This window comes from Heloderma suspectum, chromosome 5 (assembly GCF_057233095.1).
Source record: "Heloderma suspectum isolate Gila_16-S chromosome 5, 16-S_ref, whole genome shotgun sequence".
NCBI lineage: Eukaryota > Metazoa > Chordata > Lepidosauria > Squamata > Helodermatidae > Heloderma > Heloderma suspectum.
Genome location: NC_139462.1, coordinates 110,969,059 through 110,984,906, shown reverse-complemented (window position 1 = coordinate 110,984,906; position 15,848 = coordinate 110,969,059). Strand labels below are relative to the sequence as shown.

General features: G+C 40.2%; 1 protein-coding gene across 1 annotated transcript in view; it reads left to right on the top strand.

Annotated features, from left to right (window-relative positions):
- STIM2 (stromal interaction molecule 2) overlaps window positions 1–15,848 on the top strand; it is a 101,600-nt gene that overhangs the window by 55,586 nt on the left and 30,166 nt on the right. Inside the window, exon 2 of the mRNA XM_084856968.1 lies at window positions 7,679–7,809. Coding sequence (XP_084713094.1) covers window positions 7,679–7,809 — 131 coding nt within the window. The remainder of the gene's footprint in view (window positions 1–7,678; window positions 7,810–15,848) is intronic.

Genomic DNA, 15,848 nt, shown 5'->3' with positions numbered 1-15,848 from the left:
GCAACTTAATTGGGTACGTATATGTTTGTGGGCTCAATTTAAAGTGCGGATCTTGGCCTTTAAATCTCTAAACCATGTTGGACTTGGTTACATTAAGGACCATTGGCTCCCATATAGGCTTTAAGATCTGAGTTGGAGGCATACCTCTCTGTGCCATCATCCTGGGCTGTTAAGTGAATGAGCATGTGGTGCTGCAGCTCTTCCTCTACTGCCAGCAGAGATACCTCAGGCTCCCCCTTTGTGGTCTTTTAGACAAAAACAGAATGCATTTTTATTTTAAAAGGCTTTTAATGTGTAATTCTACTGCTGTGTTTAGATTGTATTGTTCTAAATTATTTCCCCACTCTTGTAATTGATGTGATTTTGCTTTCAGTTGTGCTTTTCTTAATATAAGCTGCTCTGATTCTTGCTTTCAGTTGTTCTTTTCTTGATATAAGGTGTTCTGGATGCTGTATGAGCAGACGGATGGTGCAAAAATATATTATAATAATAAATTTTAAGGACTTTCTTTTAATCTTAAGTAAAATGGGCCTTAGGTATATGGTTAAGAATCCTGTTGTTGTTGTTTTTTTACTTTACCAAGAGAAACAAAGCTCTGATTAGGCTGGTTCATGTTTTTCATAAAATGGCTTGTCTTTTAATTTCAATCAGGTCACCGTCCTCCCTTCATGTTCCTCACTCTTGAAAGCCTTCAGGAACTTGATCTGTTAGAGGTATCAAGTGTTCTCTTGATTAGTGCTCAAGGGAACTGACAGTTTTCCTCCTCTCTTCTGTTAAATTAGAACATAACTTTTACAGGGTAAACAGAGCACCTTTTCCATACACTATCCTATCTTAAATGGGTGATGATGGATAACCTGGGTAAAAAGAAAATCCAGTAGTTTAGAAAAACCCTATCTTAGCAAAGTGTTGAACTCTTTTTAGTGGATGCCTCTTGTCTATGACCGTGGTGAATCCATGTCCTTATGTGGGCTGTGATTGAGAACCCCCCCTGCCACCACACTGCTGCAATGCAAATTCCCTGAGTTCCAAACTTTTTTTTGTGGGAGATGGATGAGGATTTGCTTCTTTTAATGACCTTAAATTATTTGTTGATCTGCCCGTATTTATATATAGGTATTTTTATCCCACCTTTCACAAAGTAGCCTCAAAGCAGTTTACAATAAAAAACATACAAATACAATACATTAAAGCAGTAGATAAACCAGAGAACATAAACCAATGAAATCAGCAATTGTTGCTAAAATAAAAACAGCCATTAAAAAGGCCAATAGCTCAAATTTCTACACCATTAAGAACTATTAATCCGAAATCTTCAGATGAGGAGCGGTATATAAATATTGTAAATAATAATAATATTAGAACTAGCCACCTTGAGTTCCTTGAAAAAGGAAAAAAGGCAGGACATAAATGTAATAATACATAAATAAATATTAAAGGCACCTCCAAACAGAATGGACTTTTCTTGGTGCTTAACAGATAACAACATCAGGTGAACATGTCTGGTGAGGGAGTTCCATAGTTTGGGTGCCACCACCAAATTTCTGAAGGCAGATGCACTTGGAACAGTCTCTAAGGAAGATCTTAATTAGGAGGAAGGCTTATGTGGGAGAAGTTGGTACTTTAGGTACCCATGCCCCCGGCTGCTCATGGTTTTAATATGCAAAACCAGCACTTTGAATTTAACCTGGAAGCAAACTGGCAACAAGTGAAGATATTTTATTAACAGTATAACATGGCCATGGAGGTCAACTAGGTTAACATCTGACTGCTCCATTCTGCAGAGGTTGAAGCTTTGGGATGTTTTTCGAAGCAGTTCCACGTTCAACATACTGCAGCAGTCTAACCTGGACACAGTGGAGAGAGTAATTCTCTCCAAGAAGGGATGGACCTGGCACACCCACCAAAATTGGCTAAAGGCACCAATTTGAATCATTTTTGCATTTTCACTTATGTTGATTTTTAGATGAAAAGTTTAATCCCTTACTTTTGTGGGGAAAGAATGTTCTAGGTATGGGGCAATGAATATATGTTTGTAAAGGGATGAAAAATGTTTGTTGCCTTACCAAATGAAACACTATACATTCTTTCCTTGCTTACATGATGGAAGGCAGGAGAACTTGATTACAACTTTTCCAGTGATGTCTTAGAAAACAGATAGTGACTTTAAAAAGAAGAGAAGTGGGACCAGTGCCAGTACTGCAAACCAGCAAGAAGCTTTACCAGATTATTCATTATATTGGCTTCATTATGTAACTACCATTTACAATGAGTTCACACAACGTGTGTTTTCCTGTGCTGTGAAATGATGGATATGACATCCTGTTGCAGCAGGCATAGATGTCATGTGTGAAACCTTAAACCTCTGATGAGTTGATTTTTGAATTGATGTTTGCAATTAATTGGCAGTTCTGTTATGATTGCCTTGCAGAGTTAACAAGTGTCCTGCCTAACACGCCTGTGGCCATTTGGATGTGTAGTCTGAACATTTCTCAAAAGGGGTCTTTTGAGTTGCTGTGCACTACTGAAAATAGGCACTTTGGTATTAGAGGAATCAGGAAGACAAAAACTAATAAGCTTTTCATTGATAATTAAAACATAGGAAAGGTTAGGCAGTTTATTGGCCAGGTTAACAAAAGCTCAAAAATACCATAGAACAAAGTTTCTACCCCCAGGACCCCCTTGAGAGAACTGAAAATTACTAAGGCCCACCAGTCACAAAAATGGTGACAGATGGAGGCAGGGTTTGGTATTATCAGCTGGCAATTGCTGATTATTATTTTATAATGATATTTAATCCTTCTTTGAAATTTGCTAAATTCTTTGTCACAACTATTTCCTCATGAGAGGGAGTTCCATAATTCAACTTTCCTCCAATTAAGATTAAGCATAGACCCCATTTTAGGAAGAATTTGCTGATTCAGAGGCTCTAAGTCTGGGTTTTACACATGATGCCCATAGATATCAATGTGCCTGTGGGCATCGTAGTGCCCACAGGTTCCCTGCCTCTCCCAATTTTAATTTTATTTCTTAAGATTATTTTAAATTATTTTGTTAACTGGGAGCTACCCATGCGACATAACAGAATGTTGCCCTTTATTTGGGTTCAAAATAGTGGTTTGGTATTTTGGAGCTCAGACCCCACCTCTGCCTTTTACTTAGGTTCTTGGGCTAGTTACTTTGCTATTACTCTCACCAGTTTGCGTTCTGGGAAATGGGTGTTTTGTGACTGGCCATGCCCACCGTGGCAGCCACTTTATGAATGAGCAAGCCCTTCCTTGGCAGCCATTTTGTGAAAGTGCCCATGACACATTAAAAATTCCAGATGTGCCCACTGATCCATAAAGGTTGGGGACACCTGCTCTAAGTAGAGAAAAGTATTTATTTTATATTGTTTTTCTCCCCTGCCCCCATGTCTCTCACAGTCTTCTTACCCATCTCCTGTAATTTCTTCTCCCCTACTACTTTCACCCTTAACTTGTATGTTTTCCCAACTGCTAATTTATTTCATTCCTATCTCCTGCTGCTTTTACATCATTTCCTCCTATAACAGCTTCCCTCTCTTGTCCCCATTCCCCTTTATTCCCAGATTTTTTTAAAAAAAATATTTATATATTATATATATAGTATTTTATATATATATATATATATATATATATATAATATTAGCCTCTAACCAACTTCCACTGTCACACCTGCCTATGCAGTGTGCATGGTGCAGCCATGGCGCAGGGAGGTCAAGCAAAGAGGCACTGGGCAGTCTGCAGCACTAAGACCCACCTGAAGGTTGCTTGAGACCACTAGTGGGTCCCAACACACAGTTTGATAAACACTGCCATAGGTGTTAGCGGTCCTAGCAAATGTGGGTGAAATGATGGCTAAGAGAGAAGTATAACATGCACTATGTAATTTCCTACTGTGTGTGTCCAAATATGGGGAGAAGGGAGAAAAGGAAGTTGCACACAGTTATGATCCAATCAGGAGATTTTAAAGTGGTGATAATATTGCAAATAAGTGAGCTCTAGGCCAATGTGTGTAGCTGATTTAAGGATAAGTTTTAGGGTGTAAAAGGTCAGACTAAAGCAAAAAGGGGAGAGATTTAAGGGTGGTGGGAGAGAGGGGTATTGGAGGAAGGAAGGAAGGAAGGAAATGCAGTACAGAAATAACCTGGCAGCAGTTCCTTGGAAAGTTCAGATTTACTGAGCATGTATGTGCTTAGATTTTGGAGACTGCCTTAATTCTTGGATTACCAAGAAGAGGGATTCTGCCTCCAAATATACTTCTCACATAGCCAAAAGAAGGAACTGTTGTTGATGCAACATTTTCAGATACCCAGAAGAAATAAAACATGATGACTGTCTAAAATTACCTTGTCTCTTGGTGTCTGAGAATGCAGGCACTCTCCAAAAGGTGAGGGTGGGGAGTCTTAGAGTAGCCAAATCTCCCTGGAGCCAAGAAAAACCTGGTAAAAATATAGAACAATTTGGCAAAATATTAAGAACAAGCAGAGAAACAGAGTCTAACTGGCTAACTGACCTGTTGGGAAGGCAGTAGGGTTTGTAAAAGAAGACTGTGTGGCTTGGATACAAAGCAGAGAGGCGAGTGAGCCCTTCAAGAACAAAAGCGGTGGGGGGGGGGGGGTTACAGGATTTCTCATGCAGCATTCTTTAAGGCAGCCTCCCCCAACCTGGTGCCCTCCGCATACCTTGGACTACAGCTCCCATCATCCCCAGTGAGACCGTCCAATGGTTCTCTTGGTTATGGGAGTTGTAGTCCAACACATCTGGAGGGCACCAGGTTGGGAAGTGTGCTTTAGGGTAATGATTTTCCTTAAAGTTCAGTGACTTCTAGCTCCACCTTTATCCCTACTTCTGAGCTTGATAATTAAAATAAAGACAGTGAGGATGTCTTCCACTCTTGGTATCTCATTGAAACTGTGATTAAAATGTTAAAAGGTTTAAAATGTGTCAGTCAGAGGTAAAACTGGCTTTTTGACTTCTTTAATTAAGTTTCGGTGGGTGGAGGGGAGGGGGCCGTGGAAAGAGGAGTTCATTAACATACAGCTGTATACATTCCTGCCTGAACACTTCTCTACCCTGTTCCTGGAACATACTGCAACTTTTAGCAGGTGATATGGAGGGAGGAAGAACAGGATCTAGTAGATTAAGTCAAGGAACCGACAAACAAAAGACTCGACCAGGGGTGATGCAAAGGTTATCATGTCCACAGAGCTCAAAAAGATGTGCTGGGTTTGAACCTTCATTGCTTCTGCACAATCTCTTTCTCTGAGGCTTAAATGGAACCCTTCCATCCCATTTCTGTTTTGACACAATATTGGGAGTTAAGATTTGGCAGCTGCAGAGGTTATTTTCTAAAATGTAAGCCCTGGTATGCAAACTAAGCTAGCCGATATGTAAGATATTTGCAATAAATATCATTATAGTTTATGCGTGGTTACTAGTCTATATAAGGCTGCTTCAGTTGTTGTACACGGAGGCAAACCCAGACTTGCCCCAGAGATTGTAGTCAACAGAAAGTTTTATGACCGGCCACTCTGATAAGTGTATCTGTAGGATGTGTGTATTTGAAAACACAGGTTGGTCATATTCATACATGCTGTTGTTGTTCACTTCTAAAGTGTTTAAAATTCTGTAGACACACTACAGATAGAAAATAAGACAGACTCTGTCCACAGGCTCACAATCTAATAGACACAATACAGAAGCAAAAAGGAACGAGGGAGGAAAGTGAGCAATGGAGCAGCTATACCTTCATTGGCTGATGGATGGGGCTAGCTTGCTCTCCCTCTTGCCATTATGTTCTTCCTGGGAAGGCAGGCCGGGGGGGGGGGGTCCCAGTGGCTCCTTTGTTCCCTGGCAGGTTGCAGGGGCCAGCGTGTGCCTCGCTTCAGCTCTACACTCCCTGTTCTTCTTAGAACACCTGCTGCAGCACATGTTTTGCATGTCAGTTTGGTTAATAGTACCACATTCTGCATACATTTATACCAACCAATTCATGGTAGAGGTATTGCAGACTGTCAGTACTTTTTGTTGCTAAAAAAAGGAACATTTGGCATTATGTCTGAATCATCTCAATGTTTCTTACTTGAAATAATTGAAAAGGAGGAAATCTAGCACCTCCCATTTTTCAAGTCATATCCTGAAGCATGATCATAATTAGTCAGATGTTCCAACGTAAATAGGTTATGTCCGTGCCAAATGGACCTTTTCCTGTGGAGAAGGCAACTGTTCGTTGTAAAAGACACGAGATAGAGGGGACAGGTCTAGACTTAGCTTACCTTTAAAAATATACCAAATTAACAATACCCTTCTCAGAGAGAAGTGAAAATATCCAGGTTTTTGCCTTCTGTCATGGTGCATAATAAATTAGTAAGAGGAAAGCGGAGCTATTCCTGTTCAGCAAGTGGCCTTTTCTTGACAACCTGGTCTGGGTGTACATCTGAAAATATAATGTAAGAGTTTGCTCTCTGACAAATGAAAAATACATTAATGGTCAGTACATAACTATTTGAAAACATTAAAACAATGGTTTTGTGATTTTAAGAAGGTGCGTATGTTATCGTCGGTGTGACTTTTCTTTGAAAGCTGATAGGTACATTATAAATTAATAAATTAATTATAAATTAATACATATTACTACCAGTGGCATGTAGGTTAAGCTGGTGTAGGAGCAGTAGCAATCTAGAAACCATGCATTTATAAAAAGCTTAATGAACAGGCTCTCATTTAGTAGATATGACTTACTTACATTTAAGTTTGTCTTCTCACTGGATGTGAAGAATCAGTGTGTTTACAACGCTTAAATGCTTCGCCTTTCCTCTGTCTTGTGCAGCATGAATGCTATGAGCTGAGTGACAAAATTAAACAGAGCTCATAGCACAGGTGGACGGTTTCTGTTTATGCTGACTATTCACACAACAAGCACAACTCAGTGGCACCAGAGTCAGGCAACTGCCTGTGACCTGGGGTCATCTCTCCGCTGCTTATCCCCCACCAGCTGCAGAGCTGCTTCCACTTCCTCACTTTGCACCACCAGTATAACATCTGCCACCTCTCCTTCCCAGCTGTGCACAGGTCCCGCCCACCTGCCTGTCCACTGAAAGCAGACGCTCATTCCTCATTGTGGGGGAGGGCACACAAGCACCCTGCTTATTTGTAGATAAATTTTTTTGTCTTCAGTGTCACACAGAGTCCTAGAAAGTTTAGCATATTAGGCCCTGGAAACTGTGTGAGAGTTGCCTCCCATGGTATCATGCTCTGTGGGTGTGTGAGAGAAAGAGAAAGGGGGTGGGAGGGAGAAAATATAGTGGAATCACCAGTCATGAGCATCTTTCCCACCTGATTGTCATGTGGCTGAAGGAAAGGGCAGTGACCTCGTAGAAGAATCATATGTAATGGACGCTGCCTGAGTAGTTCCAGTATTGACATGCCTACATATTGGTGTGGGATTGCACCGTGGGGAAGCAGCTGTTGTGCTATATGGTGTGTGTAAATTGGGCCTCTGATAATCCAGTAACATGGAACTTAGGTACTTGTCATAATAAATGAAACATTTTAATTGCCTATAACTTGCTTAAAACTTGAAGTAAGTTTTTGCTACCTCCATTTGTCTTTTAAAGCCCAAGATGGTAAGAATGGTTTCTGATTCTGTCCTTTAGATCCTTGCCATTTACTGAGTCCACCATGTTTTACTGAGGAGGATAAATACAGTCTGGAAGCTCTACGCACAATTCATAAGCAAATGGATGATGACAACGATGGTGGTATTGAAGTAGATGAAAGTGATGAGGTACGTGTAGAGAATACATTACTTTTAATTTTTTTTTTTTTAAGATGGAAGTTGTATAGAGCAAAGAAACAAGACAAAAAACTTAGCAGTGTTTTTGGACCCCATGCAGCTGTTGAGTTTATGCCTCCCATTAACTAAAAGCTACTTCATAGCTCATCTAGTCCCCGGGTACTTCCAGATGGCAAGCTCCTAGTGCTACCAATCAGAAGACATTGTGCAGCTGTTTTGTCGGTTTTCTCTTAAACAGATTTTCTGCAGTAAGAAAAAAAGACAGAAGAAGCAGTGAGAAAACACAGGAGGGTTACAGATGGAAGACAGTTGTGTCTGGACACCCTGTAAAATTCTGTGAATGAAGCAGGGGAATGGCACAATAAAAGCCTAGGCTGGAAGCATCTGTGGTATAGAACTTTCCTGATTGATTACTTTTAGGCAAAGCCTCTAGTATTTTTGCAGAATTTGCGTATCAATAAAATGCATTTTCCTGGAGGATGCAAATTGAAGAGACATATTGATGTTGACTTCACGAAAACATTTTCTGGTTCATGTTGCAAAAAGGGTACTTTTTCATCTTGAAGGCAAACTATGTGCCAGCTTTAGATACAAACTGTCAGGAAAGGCCAACTATGATACAAAAGGTCTTTCCTATTAAATATACAGGACTGGAGAGATAGCTAGGCATGACATGAAGGCCTTTCAGCAGTTCACAATCTTGCAGTGTTTTCCTATTTTCAGCTGACCTGCCAATCAGCTGTTGATGGGGGGGGATTTAATCAATCACACTGATTAAATCTTGCAGCCCGAAATGTCTGTCTTGTTGTGTGGTGGGTGTATGTGCATGTTTCCATTTTTTTAAAAAAGTTACATTTATAGCCCACCTTTTTTCTTCCTTAAGAAACCCAAGGCAGCGCAGATAATCGTCTTCCTCCATTTTATCCTCACAACAACAACAACCCTGTGAGGTGGGTTGGGCTGAGAATCTGTGACTGGCCCAAAGTCATCCAGTAAGCTTCCATGGTGGAGTGGGGACTAGAACCTTTATCTCCCAACTCCCAGTCCAACACTCTAGCCACTACACCACACTGGCTCTGTTTTTAGTGGTGTATCTGCAGCAGTTTACTGTGGGCTATTGTTAAAAGCAGATAAAGGTGAAAACTATACTCTGTTTGACTTCAATTCAGTTTAATAAAGGCAGAGGGAATGTGGAACATTTGCAAGACAGTTAGGAAGGGGACTGAATTGCCCCACCCACTTTTAACCATGAGGCACCAGCCTTAACAGTATTATGACAGTGTCAGTGTTAACAGCGCGTTAAGGCAGGGATGGGTAACCTCCGCCATGTGGGCAGAATATGGTTCTGTGGTTTTAATGTTCTATATATTTTAAATTGTTTTATTGTGTGTTGTTTGGTTTTAATTTTTGTGAACCGCCCAGAGAACTTTGGCTATTGAGTGGTATAGAAATAAATAAATAAATATGGCCTGCGGAAGGTTCCTTTCTGGCCTGCCAGCTTGCCTGTTGTCCTTATCTCCAACCAGTGATTGGAGATAAGGGATTTCCTCTCCCATATTGCAGTGAGGTGATTAAAAGGACTCCATTAATGCCAGTGGAGGGCTTTTCAAAGCCTAATGGCAGAATCAGGAGCATTGGCTGGAGAAGGAAGGGCTATCCCTCCCCTCCCCAATGTTGAAACCCCCTTCCAAAAAGGCCTACCTCTCATACTGCAGTGAGATGTTTAAAAAGCCTTCATTGGTGCCAGTGAAGGCTTTTGACAAGCCTCATTGCTGCACATAGCTGAGTGGGGCTTAATCTGCCCCCTCCACTCTGCTCCATTGGCAAGTACTTTTCTCCCCAGCCCAGTTCTAGCTTTAGAAGTGAGATGGGCTGGGGAGAAAAGTGTTTGAAGCAACAGAGAGCAGCAGAGTAAGGTGAATGGGAGGGCATGTTGCTTCCCTCGCCTCCATTCTCTTTTTTATGTTAAATAGCGTCCCCCCCCTTTATACATAGGTAGCTGGATCAGCTGTGCATAAATACACATGGCTGCCCCATCACAACTTTTTTGACCCTTGTTCTTTGCATCAACAGAAAGTGTCCAGTTTTTGCATATAAAGTCCTACACATTGCCCAAGCTCATCTACTGTCCATCCTGTATCTCAGTTTCCCACTCGCCACAGCTGGTCTACAGTTTCTTCCCCTAGGCAGAGATGTGATGGTCCAGCTGAAACAAACAAAAGAAAAACACCTGGGGATAGACTGGGGAGAGGAGTACCACCTTCCCCTTTTTGTGTCCTTACCCATGGGCTTTTCAGTTTTTCAGTTTGTGTGTGTCATCATTTGAAAATGATCATAGACACCATAAATGAAATATTTCAGTTACCGCTTTCTCCTTATCTATTGCTTTGTTTATTGAATTTTGTTAAATCTATTGAGCTGTTCATTATCCATAACCCACTTTTGTATCTTTTTATGGCAGCAAGAATTGCATATGCAAAACATTAGAAATCTTTAGGGAAACCCCCCAAATCAGAGTTAATTTTATCCATGCAAACTGCAAACTAAAGAGAAAGCTACAACTACAAAAAAGGTGAAGTTTGGCGGCTAGTATAGGAGTTATATTGCAGACACAAGTAATGAAATAGTAACTTTTAACATTATTATGATCCAAGCACAGTATAATAATTTTCATTCATAATGTACTGATATTAATGTTTAGAATCTTTGTATGTATGTAACTTACTTGATGTAATCATTTTTTCATGATTTCTATTATGTTTTTAAAATGTGTTTAGTTTTATATAAAGTGTTCACTTCTCTGCTTAACCACTTAAAAAACCTTCTACATTATATTCTGCTGATTTTCCCACTAATTATTTTAATGGGTTGCTGATAACTGTATTAAAATAAAATTCTGCCAGAGGAAGGAAATTCCATCAGAAGAAATTAACTGAACAGGAAGCATCTTTTGAAAGGGGTTCCTAAGTAACTGAAATGTTAATTAATAATGAACATACCTTTGATTTTATGTTCAGTGTTTGGTTCTAAGATTAGGTTAGAAATAACTCTCTGGAAAATCTAGTTAACTTTTTATTTATTTGTATTCTTCCTATCAGCTTTGAAATTTCTATTAGATCTGTTGGAGCCCAGTACAAGTAGATACGTCAGTCTTTATTGACATCAAGAATAGATTTTGTAACTTTTGCTTATTATTTTCAGATATGGGCAAATGGAAATCTGAAATAGACAGACAGATACATCTGTTCATGAAACAGATTAATTTGTCTGAACATTTTCTTGATTGAAAGGTACCATGCTGCATAGAGGGAAGGTTGTAAATATAATTATAGTTTGTATCCCCAAAGAAGCAGAAACCACAAGAGAGAAAACAGTATCTACACAATCATGATGATGGAATGTATTGTGCCAATATGTGCAAAGTTTTAACAAAAAATAGTAATCTATATTTTAGTTGACAAAGCTCTTTGATTTAACTTGTAATATGAGCATACTACTGAAATTCTATATTTAGTAAAGTGTGTGAAGATTCTTAGTGAAGCAGAGGGAGAGAAACTTGGCACTGGATTTTCTGTGCCTACTTTGCTAATATGGTGTTCTTTAAAAAAAGCTTTGAGTAGTCGTAGCTCTGAGCCTTTCACTTAACCAGCTGCCTGTGGTGTGTTACTATTTATCACTTGTTGTCATATGCTGCTTTTTACACCCTGCTCTATTTGCTTTCTCTACATAAATTTTTGCATCATATCCCTCTGCAGGAAATTCTTCTATATTCATGAGCCTCTACTCTATTAAAAAGTTTTTCTAGCAGACCAAGAACATATTTTTTTCAAATTCTGTGTAACTGCAAAATTCTGTATAACTGTGAAATGCAGTGGCTAATGTTATATGTTCAATGTTAAAAATCTAGCCATACTTTGGAGAATAAATAACATTTTGGCATTAAAAATGTGCTGTGAAAAGCTGACCATTCTGTTTATAATGTGGAGAGAAGAAAGTAGTTCAGTTCAGTTTTAAAAGGACTGGGAACCATGAATGTTTTTTAAAGGATGTTCTAGGAGTTGTGATCTTTTTTCCAAGTGTAAATGTTACTATAGCACTGAAAACAGTGGTTGTCTGGTTTGATGGGCAAGTGGGAAATGGTGAAATTCTTTTTAATACTACTAGGTAAAAAGTTGTACATTTAGGAATACGGAATGTTGTCCATGGCTGCAGATGGTACAAACGTGACCCCTACTCCTTGGGCTAGAGCCTGGCCTGGCCTGGCCTGGCCTGGCCTGGCCTGGCTGAATGCAGCAGTCCTTGTGAAAGGCAGTGGAAGGTGTGAATTGCTCAGCTGCTTCTGCTCCTCTTGATTTAGGGCAGATTGTATAACAAGGTGGGAGGTGTAAGGAGGAGGCATCTTGACTCTGTCTTTTTCCACACTGCTAGGTAGAGACTTGATTCTAAAGCAGACTTGAAGCAGCTGTGTGACTGTAGGTTCGGTATGTTTTCATCAATTCATGAAGTGGCTGGAATCTCATACTTTTTCAAAGGTATAAGTATGAGTGACTATTTTAGGATAACGGAGATCATTGAGCATTAGCAGGGCTTTTCTGAGATGCACATTAAAAAAAAAGAATTAAAGCTGCATTACAAATGGTATGTTTATCCCTTTTGTAGGTGTTAGATGTCCTTCCTATAAATTAGGTAGCAGGTACTTGGAAAAATCTCTCTGCCTGAGACCCTAGAGAGCTGCTGCCAGCCAGGGCAAGGTGAACCAACAGTCTGACTCTGTCTAAGATACTGCCATACGTTCATTTTATATGCATCCAACTGTGAACTTTACGGGAAAGCGGTTAATGCATATTATAAATAAAAGTATTTTTCACCATCCAAACCAAACTTGTAAATGGCTACATAGTGGGTGTAGGATTTGCGTCTCCATATCCAAAAATTGATTCCAATTTTCATAATATGCCCTAATATTGTTAGATTTTCCCTACTTGCATCGAATGTCACAATTTTTATTTATTTGTTCAGTTTAAAAAGAACTATACTGATTTTCTATTAAAAATATCCAAAGCATCTTATAATAAATAATTAAAACAACAAAAATGCACAAATCAAATTAACAAAGCAGCAGCCAAGTAGAGCATTAAAAAACTAATCAGCCATTCTGTCTGGCTGAGATCGGATAGCAGAGTCAGTGGACTCTGCTAAGATACCACCTCTATTTGGCTTATATTCTCCATGTACTGTTTCCATTCAAGCTGGTCATTATACCAACTTCATTACTTTAGGAACTGGCAACTAAGTTCGCTTGTTTTCCTCTTCCCTCCCCATCTCTTTCTTTTTGTGATGTTTCTTCTTATTAGATTGCAACCCTGCAGGCAGAGACTCCTGGTTTTAATCTGTGTGTAGAGTTTAGAAAATATTACGTGTTTTGTAAATAATAAACAATAATTAGATAAAGGTATGAGAACCACAGACAGTCTATTAACAAGAAAATACATCATAACCTGTCATCTAAAAGATAGCATTGGTGCCTCTAGGATCTGGTGGGGAAGGGTTATTGCACATATAGGATGCTACCACTAAAAAGGGCCTCTTCCTAGTCACTACCCTTCTAACTCTAAAGCCAGGTTCTGAAGGAAGGTCTGTGAACTAGATCTTAAAGATTGGGCAGTTCAGCTCCCTAACCCCAAACTGTTTAGGGGTTTAAAGTGCCTTGAATCGTGCCTGGAAATCACTGCAGATCTTTGAAGAAAGAAGATACGTGCAGGCTAGTGCATCCAGTTAATAATCTAGTTGCTATGTTCTGAAATGGTTAAAAGTTTTGTTACAGCCTTCAAAGGGCAGCCTCAAGTACAACAAATGCAGACATTTTAACATGGATGTTACAAGAGCATTGATAACTGTGGAAAGGCTGTGTCTGTCCAGGAAGTGCCAAAAATGGTGCATTAACCTGAGCTGGTGAAAAGCAGTTTGTACCACAGACTGTAATTGAGCATCCAATGAAAGAGCAGAGGAAGAAGTAATTCCATGCCATGGCATTATGCTGCACAAAGGAAGAGGAAATTTAGGAGTGACTGTGGCAACAGACTGGGTCACTTCAGCATTCCACAGATCAACTAGTATCTGAGCAGAAGCACTTGCCATATCAACAAGAAGATCTCTCAGAGATGAGAAACCATCTGAGTGAACTTGTTTGCCATTTACTTTATCATTCTTTAGGCACTAGATTAAGCCTGTTCTTCCAGGCTTTGGGCAGAATATAATTAGTGCACTGTATATGGATGGCATTAGTTACTAAGGGTGATGCTGTTCTGTTGTTTTGACTTTTACTTTGCTTTATTTCTCATTTTATTCTGAGCTCATTTTAAAGTGCTGGTAATGACCACTGTGTGAACAGAATGCTGGACTAGATGGGTCCTTGGTCTGATCCAGCTCTTCTTATGTTCTTATGACCCTCCCCCAGCCTTTTTGCAGCCCCCACTACTGCACCAGTACTGAAATTAACTGGTACAGTGACAAAAAAAGTGTTTTGCTTTGAAACAGACACACAGTTTGCTTTGAAACAGACACACAGTGGCAAAATTGGCAGGGGGGGTTGCACCCCCTCCCCCCTGGTGGGTTCTGGGAGAGGAATTGGCCCCCAGATCTGCCACAGTTGTGCACCCTTGTTGTGCTGTAAATGGTTTGAGACCAGTTTATTTGAAAGACTGCCCGCACCTATATGAATTAGTTTGGGTATTGTGATCAGCCTTGGAGGCTCTCAAGATTTATCCGTTTTATTAGATTCTTAAGCTCATGAGACAGGTTGTGGACCCATATTTGTGGAACTCCCTTCCTAGTCAGAGAGAGAGATGGCCCATGCTTTATTGACATTTAACTGATCTTTTTTTTTACATTAAACTCTCTTTTCATTTATAGTGCTCTGCATTTTTTCAATCGCTGCTGTGTTAATGTTTTGAGTTTTGGTTGTGGTTTTATTGATGTTGATGATCTATGTTTATTTTGATGTAAGCTGCCTTGGGAGGGTCTGTTATCCCAAAAGGCAACATATACATCTTTGAAATAAATGTAGCAATTCTTGTAATATTCTAATTCTTGTATATCAGCTTTCTTGGAGATAAGTGATAGTATGGCGCAACATAAGTATTTAAATATTATATTAAAATTAAAAGCCCTGTATGTTGTAGCGGAGCAGTGGTATACTAAGAGTTTCCCAGAAAATTAGGGTGAAGGTGGAGGAGAGGAAGTAGGGCTATCAATGCCACTTTGTGAAATTGCATCCCAAGGCCATTGGAACGGCTCCTGCATTTAATTCCCAAACAACTTAGGGTGCAATCCTGTCCAGGTAGGTGGCTGCCTCCGAATGTGGAGGCGACTGCCTATCCAAAGGAAGGCAGGAGAAGCATGGAGGGGATTGTTCCCTCTGTGCTCCTCCTGCCCTGCTTTTTCTGCTAGATAGCCAATTGTGGCTGTCTAGCTGTAGGAGCACAGAGCAGGGAAGGAGGCTGCTGTACGACATGATGTGTTGTACAGGCAGCTACTCTCTCCCTCTCCCGGAACTCCCCCAGACACGCCCCTTTCCAGCTGCTCTGCGCTCCTCTAGCAAGCATGGAGGATGGGGCTGTTCCGCGCTGCCTCCGAGGCAGCGTGGAAGTGGAGGGAGGTTGGTTCTTCTGGAACCGACCTTGGAGTGTGGGCTCCGTGGTTGGTTCCTGGATAACAGCATATCCTATGGCTGTCTAGCCTCTGTCTAGTGGCCATAGGATTGCTCCCCTAATGTGCTAGTGAGAGGTAGCTGAAGGTTTTAAAGGCAAGTGAGGTGAAACTTCACTTGCAGTCTGTGTGCAATTATGAGGTTTTTCTACATTTAACCGGTAATTGAAATTATCTCTTTGTCCCTTGCAAAGCCCATTTTAACAAATTATTTATGTTATTGCTCAAGTGCTAGGTAAGCTGTTGATCTTTTTGTGTTGCATTTATGGTCTGAAAAGGTTCTTCAGGATCAAGGAAATTGGCTAGGGGAGGAAGATCTGTAG